General features: G+C 46.2%; 1 protein-coding gene across 1 annotated transcript in view; it reads right to left on the reverse strand.

Moving 5' to 3' along the window:
• FBN2 (fibrillin 2) overlaps positions 1-18709 on the reverse strand; it is a 526098-nt gene that overhangs the window by 183894 nt on the left and 323495 nt on the right. Inside the window, 4 exon segments of the mRNA XM_030191959.1 lie at positions 10153-10221; positions 12516-12668; positions 14024-14149; positions 16413-16538. Of these exon segments, the coding sequence (XP_030047819.1) occupies positions 10153-10221; positions 12516-12668; positions 14024-14149; positions 16413-16538 (474 nt within the window).

The following is an 18709-nucleotide window of genomic DNA, read 5'->3' on the forward strand; positions in this document are numbered from 1 at the left end:
GGGTCCCCTGCCAGCAAAGGTAGCAGACGGTGATGGCGGGTTAGCGGCGGGAGGGGGGGGTTGAGAGGGTCATCGGCAGGAGGGTCTAGGGCCAAATCTATGGGGGCCCAGGCCCCCGTGGCCCCACGTAGTTACGCCCCTGCATAGTACAGAACCTGTACAGTCCCTGATGTACCAAAGCAGTGATTTTCAACATTTTTCATCTCGTGACACACTGACAAGGCGCAAAAATTGTCAAGGCACACCATCAGTTTTTTTAAAGAATACATACATTATCATTTAACAAACAAGTATAAGATTGTGTTTAAAGTTCAATAATTACATTTGTAATCATTGTGTTACCTTTACAGTTGAATATTTTTATTGAAAACACAAGTTGGCCAAAGGGCAACAAAACACTTCAAAGATAACGAAATCAGCCACAAATAACATGCAAGGCACCATTAAAAAATATATTCTGATTCTCGTGTGATCTGAGCCTTAGCAAAATAAAACTCTCCACTACTAAGTACATTGTAAAAAAAAATACAAAACCTGAAAAAATCCTAACATACATGTACTAATATGTCATACAACAATACCACTAATTCCTATGATTCAAATAGGAAGAATCCTACATATGAATAGGCAGCACTACAAATATTACACTGGGCCCAAAAACACCAATACACCTCCTCCTACTGGTAAAACAGAACAGATACAGATCTCTACACAGGAGATACATGCCCACAGAATACCATACCATACTCAGGGAGGGGCATAGATGAGTTAGGGCATTCCCAGATATTAAGCACAATGTTATAAAATACTTGGATTTCTGCACTCAACTGCTATCAGTTGGGTGCCAGGATTTACACTAGCTTTTGGCAGGCTTAAGTCCTCAAGTTGGGCAAGAGAATCTGCGCTAAGCACTACTCAAAGGTTGCTTAGCACTAAGTGACATTTATAGAACTGGCGCTTAGTGCAAATTTTAACAGTGTCTAACTTTGTGCGCCATTTATTGAATCTGGCTCTTTATGCCCCAATTCTGCCCCTGGGAATGCTGCCCTGATATGCATATAGGTGTTGGGCAATTTTCAAAAGCCCCCTTTCTGTGAATGCTTCTGTAAGAAGTTCAACAAGGCATCTACTTTGAGCTTGTTTTTTGAAAGCAATATATGAACTGATGAGATTTTACAAAATAGGTTACAGATCTAGTCCCAATAGTGAACGAACGCTGATTCACAAATTTATAGTTGCTCTGAAGCTAGTGTAAGTGTGTGGAATGTTTTATAAGAAGCACATGTACACTGCAACTCCAGCTCTGCTCTGCCCAAACTCTGCCCCTAGGAATGCCTACACAAAAACTGTGCAAAAACAGGCACATACTTTACATGTGTATACTTTTAACAAATGTGCAGAATCAAAGAATTTATAACAGCCCATTTCTGTGTCTAAAACAGGCTTTACATGTGGAAAAACCTGGCCAAAAGAGGCAGTTGCCCCACTGGTAAATTTTGCCCTGAGTCTGCTATCTCTTTCTCTCTTCTTTCCCTCTTCCACTCCCTTCTCCTTCCCTTGCCCTTCTTTCCCCCTCCTGGTGGTCTCCTGTACCCAGTGCTTTTTTTGTGCCGGTATGCACCGGTACGGTGTACCGGCACCTTTTTTCTGAGGGCCGGCTCACCTATCGGTCCTCAGCTCCCCGACTTTCCGTTCTGTCCCCTGCAAATCTTCTATTTACCGAAGTCGCAGCGTGAACCTGTGGCAGTGAAAACAGCAAGCAGGCAGGCTCGCCTCCTCGTCGCTTCCCTTCCCTCTCAGTGTCCCACCTTCATCACTTCCCTGCCCTCTCAGCATCCCGCCCTCGTGGAAAGGAAATTACATCAGAGGAAGGCGGGATGCTGAGAGGGCAGGGAAGCAATGAAGGCGGGATGCTGAGAGGGCAGGGAAGTGACGAAGGCAGGACACTGAAAGGGCAGAGAAGCGACGAGGAGGCGAGCCTGCCTGCTTGCTGTTTTCTCTGCTGCTGGTTCGCACTGTGACTTCAGGTAAGTAGAAGATTTGCTGAGGGCAGAATGGAAAGTCGGGGAGCTGAGAGTGGGCAGGTGGGGATGGGGTTGGAATGATCTCGGGGGCAGGTGGAGGCTGGGGCGAGTCACTGGACATGGAAGGGAGGGGGAGGATAGGGGGGAAGGAGAATCACTGGACACGGAGAGGAGGGCAGAGAATCAGTGAACATGGATGGGAGAAAAGGATAGGAGCAAAGGAGAATCATAGGACATGGAGGGGAGGGCAGGGGAGAGAGGAGAATCACTGAACATGGATGGGAGGGGAGGGCAGAGGAGAATCCTGGACATGGATGGGATGGGAGGGCAGGGGAGAGAGGAGAGTTGCTGGACATGGATGGATGGAGGGGCAGGAGAAATGCTGGACATGGATGGAGGAGAGTGAAGACAGGAAGGAGATGCACATGGAGGGGAGGGGAGAGAGGAGAAATGCTGGACATGGATGAAGTGGAGGGCAGGGAAGAGAAATGTTGGAGGGAAGAAAAGACAGAAGAAGCAGATGCACATGGATGGAGGGGAAGAGAGAGAGGAGAAATACTGGACTTAGATGGAGGAGAGGGAAGACAGATGAAGGAGATGCACATGGATGGTGGGGAGGGGAGAGAGTTGAAATGCTGGACATGGATGGAAAGGAGAAAAGAGAGAGGAAGTGAGATGAACATGGATGGAAGGGAGGGTAGGGGAAGAGGAGAAATGCTGTACATGGATGGAGGGGAGGGAAGACAGAGGAGGAGATGCACATGGATTTAGGGGAGATGAGAAATTCTGCACACGGATGGAGGGGAGAGAGTTGAAATGCTGGACATGGATGGAGGGGAGGGAAAGGGAGGAAGTGAGATGAACATGGGTGGAGGGGAGGAGAGAGGAGAAATGCTGGACATGGATGAATGAAAGGGAAGAGAGAGGAAGGACAGGAGATGCATATGGATGGAGGGGACGGAAAAATAGGAAGGAGATGCATACTGATGGAGATGAGGGAAAGGGAAAAGAGGAGAAAAACTGCACATGGATGGAGAAAATAGGTAAAAACTGGATCCACTCTATACCTCCTCCAGTCAAGTCTGTGGAGGACTCAGCTTTTACCTATGGATGTAGAGCAAGAAATGAAGAAGAAAGGAGGAAACTAAAGAAATAAATGGAAAGGAATCTCTGGAAACGGAGTGAAGGGAACAGATAGAGAGCAGCAAAATCAGAGACCAGGACCGACATGATCAGAAAAACAAAGTCACCAGACAACAAAGGTAGAAAAAAATCATTTTATTTTCATTTTAGTGTTTGGAATATGTCAATTTGAGAATTTACATCTGTTATCTTATTTTGCACTGGGTATACTGGAGCTGTAACATCTTACCGAAATTATTTATAAAAAAAATTCAAGTTATTTTTTTCTCCTATACTGATATAATATTTTCAATGATGCCTTTTTTTTAAATGCTCCATGGTTGGAATAAGGGGTGTGGCTAACATGGGTGTGGCCATCATAGGGGCAGAGCCATAGGTGGTGGCCCCGCCATAATGAGTACTGGTACCTGATTAAAAATAGCTGCTGCGCCCTCTAGTGGTAGTCTTACACTACTACCACTAGGAATCAGCCTCTTGCAGTAGTACCATGGGACTACTGCTAGAAGTCATGATGGCCATTTGTAATGATCAGGAGCTGTGAAGGGCAGGAGCGAGTGGGGTTTGCTCCTGCCCTAACCACCATGCCTGTTCTGGTAGGCCCAGGGTGGCCTGCTGGGACTTGGAGGTCAAAAGGGGGGGATCTGAGCATGCTGTAGAGCAAGGAGGGAGAGGAAATTCGCACCAATCTATGTACTGGTACCTGGAAATAACACAGGTGCTGGCAAATATTCAGGGCTGGCACCTGCACAGCTAAGTAGGAATAGTTAGGACTGCTTTTTGTGTTGTCCTGTTTGCCCTTTTAACTATACAGGCAATGTCAATGAATATTGTCGGTCCCATATTAACTGCCAGCTCCTCCCATACTCCACTCCCATAATACCCCTCTCCTGCTTGGACCTATGATGGCCAGTAAGCGCCAATATTCAGCAGCAATATCCATAGTAGTGCCACTGAATATTGGCGGCCTGCCCACTGAGTGTGATTTATGCCAGCTGTAGCCTCTCCTACCCCGCTTAAATTGCTTTGAATATCAGGCCCATAGTAAATACTCCAAAACAAATATGCTCACTTCTACTGTGCATATTTTACACACCGATTCACAAAGAGGAATGGCAGAGCTAGGTTATCTCTAAAATCAGTGTAAGATACACACCAAAAGTGCCTGGTTACTTTACAGCTGCTATTTTGTACAGGCAGCTGAAAGAGGGTTAAGATTGTGTAAAGACAGTGCATTTTTTCTAGCAAAAAAGGTGACGGTACTCAAATGCTAGGCCACCCTTCAGGGGTGAGGTGATCACTGAAGGACCCACCCCACAATAGCCGGGCCCCCTGCAACCAGTCACATAATCTATGACAAGGCAGAATCGGTGTGTACAGACTGAGCTCTTTCATTAAAACTTGGGGTCCATGGGTCAATTTTAGCAGACAATGGAATAGGTGCCGGTACTCAGTACCCCCAAGTATCCCCTCAAAAAAAGCCCTGTGTACAGAACAGGGGCGTAGCCAGACAACAGATTTTGGGTGGGCCTAGGCAAGAAGTGGATGGGCACCAAGTGTTCTTCCCCCCCCCCCCAACTACCATCCAAAAAATATCTCAGCTGGTGAGAAAATGCTTCTTTCCACCTTGGCAGTCTGCAGCAAGCATGCGCTGAAAACTGAGCATGCGCAGGTGCCAGTATCATGGAGAGTAGTGTTTTCGTTACCATCAGGGGGAAGTCTTCAGCTGGCGGAGCTTGGGATCCCCACCAGCTACTGCTAAACATGTGCTACTGTTGGGCGGGCCTGAGCCCTAAGTGGGTGGGCCCCGGCCCACCCAGGCCCACCTGTGGCTACGCCACTGGTACAGAACTTTAGAAAATGCCATGCATGCACATTGTTTTCCTCCCTAACGAAAGGCAAAGAGTAGATTTTCTGGGAATAGGACAAATGCAATTTATTGACCATGCAAAACTTCTGGAAAAATATTTAGAGCTACATTAAGCATGTGTGATGCAAACAGCAGGAAATTAGAGAAAAAGGATGTACAACAGATGTCATTGTTACACATTCAGCAGTATCAGTTTCAGAGGAAAGAAAGAAAGTAAAATAGAAAGGGACTGTTGTACAGAATTTGGAAACTCTTTAACAAGTACTGCAGACAATCAATTCTACTAAACATTCAGCTGGAAATCTAAACTAATGCTTGAAAGGAAAAGGAGTACAAGAAAGACTAATAATACTCAAGCATCTGACGTGTATGTAACCTACATCATTAAATCATAATCATTACATCCAAGGGAAACATTAGAGGGCCAGAAAGGAAAAAGGACTGGCATCCCAAAAAGGAAAATTTACACCAAGCAGGGGACCTGCATTATTGTTTTAACTGTAAAGCTACCTAATGACAGGGGGACCTATAAATTATATAAAATAAAAGAGGAAGCATGGATGCTAAACAAACAACTATGCATTAAAAGGCTGCCAAGACACACAATCAGCTAGCTGTTGCTACATTAATTTTGTGATACAACTTGTCAACACAAAGATCTTAATTTTAAAAAAGTCCAAATGTTGCCACAAATGTTTAGCTCTCCTAAATTTGGTTGAACAATAGAAGTTCCAAAAACATAAGTGGCTGCTTCATATAAAGCCGTGAGGCCCAATATTCAGACTGCAGGAGGCAGCCCGTGTAAGTGCTGCGATTGGCCCTGATCCCAGATATTCAATGTTGGGCTGTTTCCAGTACCCTGCATTGAATATCAGTTTTTTGGGGGCTGGCTCAAAATAAGGGATTCTTCTACAAATTTGCACTAGTGATTCCTATGCGGCAAATGAGAGGAAGCCCATAGGAATTGAATGGGCTTGCTCAGGAGGGCATTTTTTGTGGGGGTACTTGGGGGTACTGAGTACCGGCACCTTTTCCATTGTCTGCTAAAATTGACCCAAGGACCCCAAGTTTTAATGAAAGAGCTCAGGCTCTACACATCAATTCTGCCTTGTTATAGGTTCTGTGACTGGTTGCAGGGGGCCTGGTTATTGTGGGATGGATCTCTCAGTGATCACCCCACCCCTGAAGAGTGGCCTGGCATTTGAGTACCAGCACCTTTTTTGCTAGAAAAGATGCACTGGGCTTGCTGCACCGAGAATTGGTAGTGCAGCTTTGTAAACGAGGTCCTTAACCGGCTAAGGGGCCCTTTTACTAAGCCACATAGGCGCCTATGAGCGCCCATTGCGCATCAATTTGGAATTATTGCCCGGCTACAGCGTGGCCTGGGCGGTATTTTCATTTTTTTATGCGCGTCCACTACGCGCACCGGAAAATAATTTTTCTTTTCCGGCATGTGGCGCTAACCGGGCGGTAAAAGGCATTGTACGTGCGTAGAACATTACCACCCGGTTAGCGCGTGAGACCTTTCTTCTAAGTGAATGGGTGGTGATAAGGTCTCAGACCCAAAATGGATGCACACCAATTTTCATTTTGCTGCACGTCCATTTTCAGCCATTAAAAAAGGCATTTTTTTACAGGTGCACTGAAAAATGGATCTGTGCGCGCCCAAAACACGCGCCTACACTAGCGCAGGCCATTTTCAGTGCACCTTAGTAATAGGACCCCTAAGTGAACATTCAGCACTGGTTGGTTAAGTTTATAGCGGCCAAAGATAGAACTACTATTTAGGTGGTCTGATTTGGTCGCTAAACTTAGACGGCCAAGGCTTGAACATTTGCAGATAGCTGGCTACATTGCGCGATATAACTGGTTAGCTGCTATGGACTAGATTCTACATACCACGCCTATAAATTCAGCGCCAAAATGAAATTCGCCTAAGCGCATTCTATAAAATACACCTTAATTTAGGTGTACTTTATATAATAAGCCGAAATTTCCATGCAGTTTATAGCATATGCCGAGCGCCCATCCCCCAAATGTAGTCACAGGCAGCTACGCCAAGTAAAACCTGGTATAAATGACAACACCTAAATTAGGCACGGACTGGGTGTATACTATAACAATGAATGCTGATTTTCAAAATGCCTACAACCCACCCATTCCACGCCCATGGCCACGCTCCCTTTTCAACTATGTAACTTACAATTTATACATAGCATATCATAGAATATGCCTAGACAGATGTGTGCATAAATGCTAATCAATGCCAATTAGTATTGATAATTGCTTATTAATTGGCAATTATTAATGCTGATTAGCTTGTTAACCAATTAGGTTATGCACATATTATGGAATATGCTTCGATTTCTGCGTGGAAATCTCAGCATGATACATGGAATCCGGCAGTATTTGCTAACCGCGAATATTCAGCAGAGATAACCAGCAATTTCCATCTGAATATTAGCGGTTCCTGGCCAGTTAAAATAGCGTTGAATATCTAGATTGTAAGCTCTTTGAGCAGGGACTGTCTCTCTATGTCAAATGTTCAGCGCTGCGTGTGACTGGTAGCGCTATATAAATGCTATTAGTAGTAGTAGTAGTAGTAATTGACCTATCTTTTGACTACAAAATATTTAAGAAATCAGAAAAACAGAATTACAAAAAAAGAAATAAGAATTAAACTATCAGAAAGTAAATTTAATACTAAAAATTGTTAGGGAGTTTTTACTCTGTAGTTTATGGCTTTTGGAGGATAGGTTGCATTTCCAGTGCTCTGATTTCATTTGTATTATTTAGCCAAATACTGGGCAGAGGATCGTAATGGCGCTCTCAGGTGCAGTCAGTTTTTGGTATATCAAGAATCTATACATAAATAAATGATACTAAATATTCTCATTGCTCAGCTTCTAGGTAACCATCCTTTCAAAAGGACCCCCCCCCCCCCCACACACACACACAATTTTAATCAATCAATCAATGGAGAAAAAAGATTAAACGATAAACAATTTCCCTATTTTACTCCCTGGGACAGAAAAATCCGTTGTCAAAAAAACCCTCTATCACATTACATCAAACAGGGCCAGTATTGCAGTCAAAAATCTAACTGAAAAGGAGACTGGCATAATAAATAGTCCTTCAGAGGAGTTAAAATTATTTAAATATGTTTTAACCCCCCCCCCCCCAAAAAAAAATGTAGCTTATCTTCAGTGCACACAATCCTCTTCCAGCAGATAGCGCTATTCCTGATATACTTGATCTCCATATTATCTTCCAGTCTTGATTAGAATCTCCTATGGCTTTACAATCTGCCACTAAAATCTCCATAAAGTCCCAACCAGGGCCACTTGTTTCATTTAAAACTGCTTCAGGGGATCAACATGCCTTCAACTAATCCGACTTCAAGATGGCAACTAGACTAATATAGATGGCACTGTCAATTCAAACAGACCAATCAAACCATACAATTCCCCTGGTTCTCAAAATCAATACAACTTGTGAACTAAAAAAAAAGCATTCCCATGGTTGAGCTCAAGTCAAGGGACTAAAAAGCATACCTACTGGGAATTTATGTATGGAGGTCATTATAAGCATTTGCTATTATTGAAGCATGTTTTACATGCAGAAAAGAGCTCTTATAACATTGCATGAGAGTATATATGTATAAAACGTGGGCGAATGGAAAAAGCATGCCTATCTTTATATGATATGAATGTAGGTGATCCCAAGAGTTGCGACCCAGTTGGGGCAGATCTGCAATGTATGCTTGCATTTTATAATACATGCATGTACACACATAGACAGCAATTCAATAAAGGGGTGCCTAGATTTAGGTACCTAATTCAATTGTAGGTGCCTACTTTCTTTTATAGAATACTAGAAAAACTAAGTAGAGATATGCGTATACAGTTAGGTGCAAACACTTATGCTAGTCAGGGACACCCTTCTTTTTTCCATTATCAGCCGAGGATGCCCCTCTCTTAAGCACGCCCCAGTCCTGCTTGAGGCAATGGAGGGTTAAGTGACTTGCCCAAGATCACAAGGAGCAGCAGTGGGATTTGAACCGGTCACCTCTGGATTGCAAGACTGGTGCTCTAACCACTAGGCCACTCCTCAGGGAGTGGAGGAGTGGCCTACTGGTTAGAGCACCGGTCTTGCTTGCAATAGATTTAGCATACATTTAGGAGCATAAATTACGCTTCTAAATTTAGGAGCATAACCTTTATAGAATAAGGCCCTAAGGGCCCCATTTACTAAGAGGCGCTAGCATTTTTAGTGCGCACTAACGCTAGAGACACCCATAGGAATGAATGAGTGTCTCTAGCATTAGTGTGCGCTAATTTCTAGCCCACGCTATAAACAGCGCGCCTATAGCGCGGCTTACTAAACAGGGTCCTACGTGTAAAGTTGGGCACTCAACTTTATAGAATTTAGGGGCTTGTTCCTGGAGTACATCTGATCCATTGTAGGTGGTAAATCATTTTTAGATTTGTTGTGTAATCTTTACATAAGCCCAGTGGTATACCAAGGGGGGGGGGGGGGCGGTGGGGGCGGTCCGCCCCGGCTGCATGCCGCTAGGGGGTGCCGCGGTGCGCGCCTGTCGGCTCCGAGTTCGCTAACTTCGCTCGTTTGCTGCAGCTCCCTCTGCCCTGGAACAGGTTACTTCCTGTTTTGGGGCAGAGGGAGCTGCAGCGAACGAGCGAAGTTAGCGAACTCGGAGCCGACAGGTGCGTGCCACGGCAACCCCCCAGCGGCGTGCACCCGGGGGGGGGGGTCATTTCGCCGGGGGGGGGAGGTGTCATTTCGCAGGGGGGGGGGCGCACTGCACCCGGGGGGGGGGCGCATCGGCGATCCGCCCCGGGTGTCATCCAGGCTAGGAACGCCACTGCTTCCAGACTGTTTTTATGGGTTAATCCGTTACACTAATTCACATCATTTCTGTAGAAAAGCATTAGTAGAACTGTTCTAGGGATTACATGAGTAAAAACAAAACAATAATACTTGCTCCAACACAAGAAATATCTTTGGTCTTTCATATCTCAGCATGATTTTCTAACTTTTGAAGCTGGAAATTCAGAAACATTTTACACATAGCTTCAAAAAGTAATTCTTACAACTTACCTACAGCTTTGCCAGTATGGATGTCAAAGGTGAAGCCAGGAACAGTGCCACAGAGAGTCCTAAAATTAGCTTAACAAACATATTTTAGGCAGATGGTTAAATGTAATATATAACAATGATATTCCTAAAGAACATAAATCATCCCTAATCATGATCAGAACAGGAAGTGATAATAAACAATCCTATTACTGCAACATAAATTTATTATATTGAAAAAACTCATGCTAACAAGGGGGTCCTTTTACTGAAGTGTGCTAATAGATTTAGCGCATGCTAATGATTAACGTGTGCTAAATGATAAGATGCCCATTATAAGATGCCAGCCCTCCCCCGGGCCCAGATGCCGCTTCCCACCGCGAGCCGAGATGCTGCCCCCCTTCCTACCTTCAGCCCGTTTGTAGTATTTACCTGTTTCATCAAGTTCCAAACCTGGCAGCGATTCCCATATGCTGCCCTGCCACCGGCACCTGTCTCTTCCCTTTACTGCGGCTGGCTGAGCCTCTGACGAAACAGGAAGTTACATCAGAGAGGTGGCTGCAGTAAAGGGAAGAGGCAGGTGCCGGCAGCAGGGCAGCGCATGGGAATCGCTGCCACTGCTAGGTTTGGAACGTGACGAAACAGGTAAATGCCGCAACGAGGTGGAGGAAGGAAGGAGGAGATGCCGCTCCCTGAAGAGTGGGGAGATGCTACTCCTGAAGAGTGCCGCCTGAGGTGGCCTAATGGTCGGGCCGCCCCTGTGGGCGACTCTAACGTTTAGCAAGTGCTAAAAAAGCTAGCGTTCCTTTCTAAAAGAGCCCCTCAATTGTCTGCACGTACATATCTAAGGGGCACTTTTACAAAGGCACACCAAAAAGTGGCCTTCATTAGTGTGGGCGCGTGTATTGGACAATAACTGGACCATTTCTCCACCGTGTCTGGAAAAAATGGGGGGGGGGGGGGTTGTTGGGCTGGGAAATGGACGTGCGGCAAAATGAAAACCAGTGCGCATCTCTTTTTTTAGCCTGAGCCCTTAACGCCACCCACTGACTTAGCGGTAAGGGCTCATGTGTTACCCACGTGGTAACCATCAAGCATGCGCCAAATGCCGATTACCACCTGGAACGCCCCCGCGGTAGAAAATAGAAAATCATTTTCTACTGTGTGTTTTCAGCGTGTGCCAAATTCAGAATTACTGCCTGGGGCATGCATTAGTCAGGTGGTAATGCCGATTTGGCGTGCGGTGGATGCGTGTAGGCCTTTACGCGCCTTTGTAAAAGGGCCCCTCAGTTTGTAATACTGGACAGCTATGCGTGGAAGCATTGCCACTTACACGTGGAAGTTGTGAAATTGATAGTTCCACACGGAAGCTGCCAAACTTTGTGCTGCTTAATTTTTCCTGGGTATATTTATAAAATGTCTACTCCTGCTGTGTACGCTGGCAAATAAGTGTGCACTTCTACATATCCTTACAGGTTTGTACAAAAGCCCTTTAGTAAAAAAGTGCTGTAACAGAGCACATTCCAAGCTGGTCTGAATTCCTTTTTCATCATTCTAAATAGAATGGGCCCTAATACACTTAGGGGTCCTTTTACTAAGCTGCGGCAAAAGGGTGCTTTTGACACACACTGAGGCCCCCTTTTACCACAGTGGATAAAAGGCTAATTTATTTTAAAGAAATGGCCGTGTGGCAAGTGAAGAACTTGCTGGGCGGCCATTTGGGGGGAGCGGAAGAACTTATCGCCACCCACTGAGGTGGCGGTAGGGCTCTCGTGCTAATGCAGCAGTAACTGGGCAGCGCACAGCACTGCCTGATTACCATTGGGTAACACCAGCGTACTGAGGGTGGGAACTACCGCCGGGATGCTGCAGTAGCCCGGCGGTACTTCCGGTTTAGCGAATGATAAGCCTACTCAGTAAAAGACCCCTTAGATGTTCCTAAAAGAAAATTAACCTCTCCAAGCACATACATTTGGGCTACTATAAATAGGTATGGTCAAATTGGAGAATAATTTGAATGGTCAGTGCTGATTTCCATTACTAAGCACTTCCACATAGATGACTGAATAGCAGGCCTAAATTTAGGGGCTCAGATTTTTTTTTTCTTTTGACTAGCATAGCCTTTAAAGTTGCAGAGGGAAGTGACCCAATGATTTTCTGAAAAATTCTTCCAAGATGCTTTTAAATAGTTTTTTCACAATTTTGATTGAATTTGAATGTTCTTACTTTAGGGCTGAAGTCATTCCAGTGAGAAAAATATGGTTCCTTCACGAAATAAAGTTGCATCTTGCTTCTGTCTCTTTATAGCATATTATTACACAAAGCAAGAAAATAGTTAATGCATTCCTCGTGAAAACCATAATGCTAGTGGCTATCATGCGGCTTACTTGTTCCTGGGGTTGGGCATGCCTCACAGGGTCTGTTCCAAGCCTTGCCAATATTGTATGTGCAACAACACATTCTTTTGGTCACGTTAAAAGGCAGTTCATTCTCACAGGCTGTACCGTTATAGCTTCTATAGCAAAAGCTCTTTCTCATGTCTGTGTGTGAAAAACAAACAGAAGGAACAATGTGAAAGAGTGATTCAGACATTACAATAGTTACACAGCTGGTTGGGCTGAAAGAAGGCCAGAGGCCTACTGAAGCTAACCTTCTACTAGTACACTCATGGTAATTTGGGGTTCGATCAAAATCCACCGTGCATGCATAGCCAATTCTGCAATTATGAAAAATACTTCTTCACAGCCCCAGAGCCACCAAGTTGGGGGGGGGGGGGGGGGGGGGGGGAATTCCCCAGGCCCAGCCTCCAAGGAGGGCCCGGTGCCAGTTGTACAAAATGTGCTTTTCGATCAAGAGAGACTGCTGTGTTGGCCATAGGTCCTTCTTCCTTCTGCATCCCGCCTATGTGGTGGTACATGACAGGAAGAAGGACCCATGGCCAGCAGTGCAGTCTCTCTCGATAGCTGCTCCCTGCCAGCCAATGACTTTACTTTTGACTAATAGTGCAGCGAAGACAGAGGGAAGGCCCCTTAAGATTGTTTGCCCCGGGCCCGGTATTGCCTCTCAGCAGCCCTGCTCAGTCCCAAATGCAATGATTAACTAAGCACAACTTGAATTAGCATTCTTCTCTTCCCTGCACTTAGCTATATTGTAATGTTGATCCAAAGTATAGAAAGGAGCAGTGGCGTAACTATGGGGGGGGGGGGGGGGGCATGGGGGCCTGGCCCCCCCCAAATTGGCTCTGGGGCCCATGGTTTGGCTGGTGGGGTCTCCAACCCCTACCAGCTGAAGCATTCATCCAGCACTGGTCTCCAGCTCTCCGCTCCATTGCCTGCCCTATTCTTCCCCTCACACTGTGCACATGCTTGTTTTAGTGAAACTGAGCAAGTGCGATGCTTCACGCATGCTAAACTTAATTAAAATGAGTGTGTATGTGATGTGAGGGAACGAGCAGGGCAGACAATGCAGCAGACCAGCGCTGGACAAATGCTTCAGCTGGCAGGGGCTGAGGACCCCCTCCAGCCAAGGTATGTGAGGCAGCAGGGGTGGGGGGGGGGGGAAGAGCAGTGGGGAAGTGAGCCAAAATGTCCCCCCCCCACACACTTTGGGTTTTGGCCCCCCCCCCCACCACACACACACACATTGAGGTCTGGCTATGCCACTGGAAATGAGGCCAAGGCTTGCAACCTTCATGACACAGTTTTAAGTGAAATATTGGGCATACAGCTTCTCTCTCAGAGCATGAACTTTGACCGATTGAGATCATCTCCAACATACCCTGGCTTAGGAATGAGGTTCACGCCTGTCATGGTATGCTCAAAACTAATCTATTTGGAGATTCTGTCCCTGGCAGGAATGTCTTGAGTCCGACAAAGGGTAGAGGTAGATGACATACCCATACAGTTGTGTCCACCGTTGACCTGCATGTATTCAGGGGGACAGATACAAGTATAGTTCCCCAAGGTATTGTAACAGGTACCAGGTCCGCAAATACCAGGCTGGGTAATGCACTCATCCATATCTACAGATTGCAAACAAACAGAGTAAACGTTAGGAAAAACTATTCCTAAAGCAAGTCAAACAACAGTAAATGAATACAAACCAGTTTCTTAAATATTTTAGGAAAAGCTTAGATTCTATATGCGACATTTTATAACATAAATTAAAGAGCTATTTAAAATGGATGTCTTTCGGGCTTTGCCATAAGATTATTTGATATTGCAGTATAAGGTACGTTTTCAAAAGGATCTTTTGAGAATTGGCCATTTTGAACAGTAATTTAGACTCCTAAATATCACTGGGTGATAAATTTAGATGCTTAAATGGAAAGGTCTTGTACCTTACACCCTTTCTTATTCTCTTCGCTCTGCCACTGCTGGTTTTCTCCAACTTCCAACCCCTCTGTTATCCAACTTGAGTTTACTCGTACCTCTGTCATTAGTTATACTGGTCCCAAACTCTCTGTGGCAAGTTATATAGTACTTAAGTAAGAGAGATACTGTTGATGCTGACTGATAAGGAGAGAATTTGAATGGATGAATTGGTACAGTCTCTTCTATACTCTGGTTTTATACATTTATTATAAGGGGGTCCCAAACTTTTGAACATGTTGCCTGTGCACCTTCGTTCTGAACCCTCCTACTGTAAGTTTAAATCAGGGCCGGTGCTAGGGTTTCTGGCGCCTCCTGCAGCCTATTAGTCAGCGCCCCCTACCTATCCAGCATCTCCTCTCTCTCTCCTTTCTCCTCCCAACCCCTGCCCTCCCTCATCTAGCACCTTCTCTCTCCCCACTCCCCTCAGTGAGAACAGCACAAACTCCTCCACAACCAGACACCTGCCCCCTCTTTTCAGCCCTAGCTCCCTTCTCTCACCTGCCCCCATTTTCTGCCCCAGACCCTTTCTCCCACCGGTCCCCCTTTTCTGCCCTCAAGTTCCAGCCTTAGCCCCCTTCTCAGCTGCTGCTGCTGCTAGTTCCAGTTCCAGCCCCCCACCTGCCCACCCTCAGCTCCCACAACAACACCCTTTTTGTTCCTGCCACCCTGCTAAATCTCTTTTACCTCAAAGCATCAGCGTCAGTAAAAGAAGCCGGCTGCCTCTGGCCTTCCCTCACTGTGTCCCACGGCTCCCGCCTTCACAGAAACAGGAAATTACATCAGAGGAGGGTGGGACACAGTGAGGGAAGGCCCGAGGCAGCCCGCTTCTTTCACTGACGCTGACACTTTGATGTAAAAGAGATTTAAATGTAGGGTGGCAGAAAGAAAAAGAGGGCTGTCTCGGGACCTGAGGGCGGGCAGGTGGGGACTGGGGGCTGCGGCTGGGGCTAGAACTGTGAGCTGCCAGTAAACATGGCTTGTGGTGCCCTCCAGAGGTCAGCGCCCCCTGCCATACTTACCGCGCTTATTGGACCCTGGTTCAAATCTGCCTTGAAAACCTATCTTTTCAGACTTGCCTGTCCTGCTCACCACTAATCTTTCCATGTTCTTTTCTAGCAGCTTATTACTGTTTTCTAAAATCACTTAGAAGCCATATTTTGGCATATGCGATATATGAAGGGTTTGTAAATAAATGTGAGGGTAGGGTGGGAGAAAGGGAAAATTATGAAGTTAGCACTTATTTTCAGTGCTAGCCCTCTAACTTTGGCCAGCGAAAACTTGGTGCTGCAATAGCAGGCCAAATGCTAGCCGGCTAGGGTTTAGCTTCTCTCCTCTTGAGCTGGAAAGCCATTACAAAAACCTCATGTCTAACACTAGCCCTGAGTACATGATCCCCTCCCAACATCCACAAGCACTTTTTTTAAATTGGCTTCTACTATGATCCTTGCTGCCTCAGGGTAAAGTGGGGAGGGACTTAAAGGGTTGTGCTTGGAAGGAGGGGGGTTTGTCAGTGGGGGGCCATGTTAGGTTCAGACGAAAATTCTGCTAAAATAATTGTCTAAACTTGGTTGGTTCTTTCACCTACTCAAGGACTGTCTGAAAATGAACCTACATGTCTTTCTGTACAGGGTTAGATGGCATTGTCAGGAATTTTGTTTCCTCAAAGCTCTCTGGATCCTAAGACATTATCCATAGTAAAAGGAGGAATTCTCTTCTAATGCACACAAAGATGTCTGCATATATATGGAGAAAAATATGCTCATAAGTAGCTATTAAGTGATAACATATTCTTGGTTCAGCCGGCCTGCCAAGTGGCTGTCAGTGACATGACTGACCCCCCCCCCCCCCCCCCCCCCCACCCCTCGGTCTCCAGTCATCTCCCGCTTCCACTCTTATCAAAATGAACTTCACCTTCACAGATGCGGGTTTCTTCACTGAGGTAGTAGCCTTGGGGGCATTCACATTGGAAGCTCCCAAAAGTATTGATACAGTTTCCACCCTGGCATAGGCCTGGCAGTTCCTGGCACTCATCAATATCTGAAAAAAAAAAACAAGAAAACATGTCCACTGACTGAGCTTTGTCAGAGAAAGTTTTGGGGTCAATTTTCAGCCACAGCTCCATTGTTAAAGGTAAACAGATAAGTCTGTCTGGTTATTTTAGCCAAATATTCAGCAGCGCTTTGTTGGTAATCTCCCACTATGGGGAGATTCAATAAATGGCGGTCAAAATTAGGTATTAGGATGATCCACGCTAATCTAGAATTCTGTAAAGGGTAACCTGTGCAGAGTGCTCTATAGCAGGGGCGTAGCCAGACTTTGGTGGGAGGGGGGTCCAGAGCCCAAGGTGAAGGGGCACATTTTAGCCCCCTCCCAGTGCCGCCAACCCCCCCGCCGACCCCCCACATTGCTGACTTTGCCCCCCCCCGCCGCCAACCTGTCGCCTACCTTTGCTGGCAGGGGACCCCAACCCCCGCCAGCTGAGGTCTTCTTCTCGCAAAAGGCTTCCTTCTGTTTCTGACATCCTGCAAAGGCAGGCGATGGCGGGTTGGCGGTGGGAGGGGGGGGGTTGGGCGGGTCATCGGCAGGGGGTCCAGGGCCAAATCTATGGGGGCCCAGGCCCCCCTGGCCCCATGTAGCTACGCCACTGCTCTATAGAATACTAGTTTAGTGCATATTTCCCATCTAACTTTGGGCATGAGCATCTAATTAATAATCTCAAACAAGGGCTCCTTTGAACTACATTCAAGTGGTTTTGTGGACCATCAGAACAGTGGGTGAAACCAATTCTTAAAGTGTGAGGCATAACTATTGTACACCATACTCAAAATCCTTATCGGTCCTTTTTTCATATATAAAATTCAGATATGTAAATAGTTTCACTCAGTTTCAGCTTTCAAAAAAAGTCAAATTTCTAATTCTCTTATATGTAATAAAACGCATCTTAAATGAGCAAAACTGATTTGTTGTGTTTCTGCCCTTCAAATTTCGATCATTGCCTCTCACAGTCGGAATTCAAGGTAAACTGCACTCATATCCACAAGCGGCAGTTCTGTCTGACATAGTGCTATGTTTCACTATCATAGCTGCTTCGATCAGGGGGTCTTTTACTAAAGTTTAGTTCGAGTTATCTGCAGCGGAGCCCATAGGAATAAAATGGGCCCTGCTGCAGATAACTGAAGCTAACCTTTAGTAAAAGACCCCCTCAATTTCTTACTACTAAAGACTTGGCACTTCTTTCATGCAATGAATAGCGCAGTTTAGCGAATGCTACATACCTGTAGAAGGTATTCTCCGAGGACAGCAGGCTGATTGTTCTCACTGATGGGTGACGTCCACGGCAGCCCCTCCAATCGGAATCTTCACTAGCAAAGGCCTTTGCTAGCCCTCGCGCGCCGATGCGCACCGCGCATGCGCGGCCGTCTTCCCGCCCGAAACCGGCTTGTGCCGGCCAGTCTCATATGTAGCAAGACAAAGACAAGGGAAGACACAACTCCAAAGGGGAGGCGGGCGGGATTGTGAGAACAATCAGCCTGCTGTCCTCGGAGAATACCTTCTACAGGTATGTAGCATTCGCTTTCTCCGAGGACAAGCAGGCTGCTTGTTCTCACTGATGGGGTATCCCTAGCCCCCAGGCTCACTCAAAACAACAACCATGGTCAATTGGGCCTCGCAACGGCGAGGACATAACTGAGATTGACCTAAAAAATTTACCAACTAACTGAGAGTGCAGCCTGAAACAGAACAAACAGGGCCCTCGGGGGGTGGAGTTGGATCCTAAAGCCCAAACAGGTTCTGAAGAACTGACTGCCCGAACCGACTGTCGCGTCGGGTATCCTGCTGCAGGCAGTAATGAGATGTGAATGTGTGGACAGATGACCACGTCGCAGCTTTGCAAATTTCTTCAATAGAGGCTGACTTCAAATGGGCTACCGACGCTGCCATGGCTCTAACATTATGAGCCGTGACATGACCCTCAAGAGCCAGCCCAGCCTGGGCGTAAGTGAAGGAAATGCAATCTGCTAGCCAATTGGATATGGTGCGTTTCCCCACAGCCACTCCCCTCCTATTGGGATCAAAAGAAACAAACAATTGGGCGGACTGTCTGTTGGGCTGTGTCCGCTCCAGGTAGAAGGCCAATGCTCTCTTGCAGTCCAATGTGTGCAGCTGACGTTCAGCAGGGCAGGAATGAGGACGGGGAAAGAATGTTG

This window comes from Microcaecilia unicolor, chromosome 2, assembly GCF_901765095.1.
Source record: "Microcaecilia unicolor chromosome 2, aMicUni1.1, whole genome shotgun sequence".
Classification (NCBI taxonomy): domain Eukaryota; kingdom Metazoa; phylum Chordata; class Amphibia; order Gymnophiona; family Siphonopidae; genus Microcaecilia; species Microcaecilia unicolor.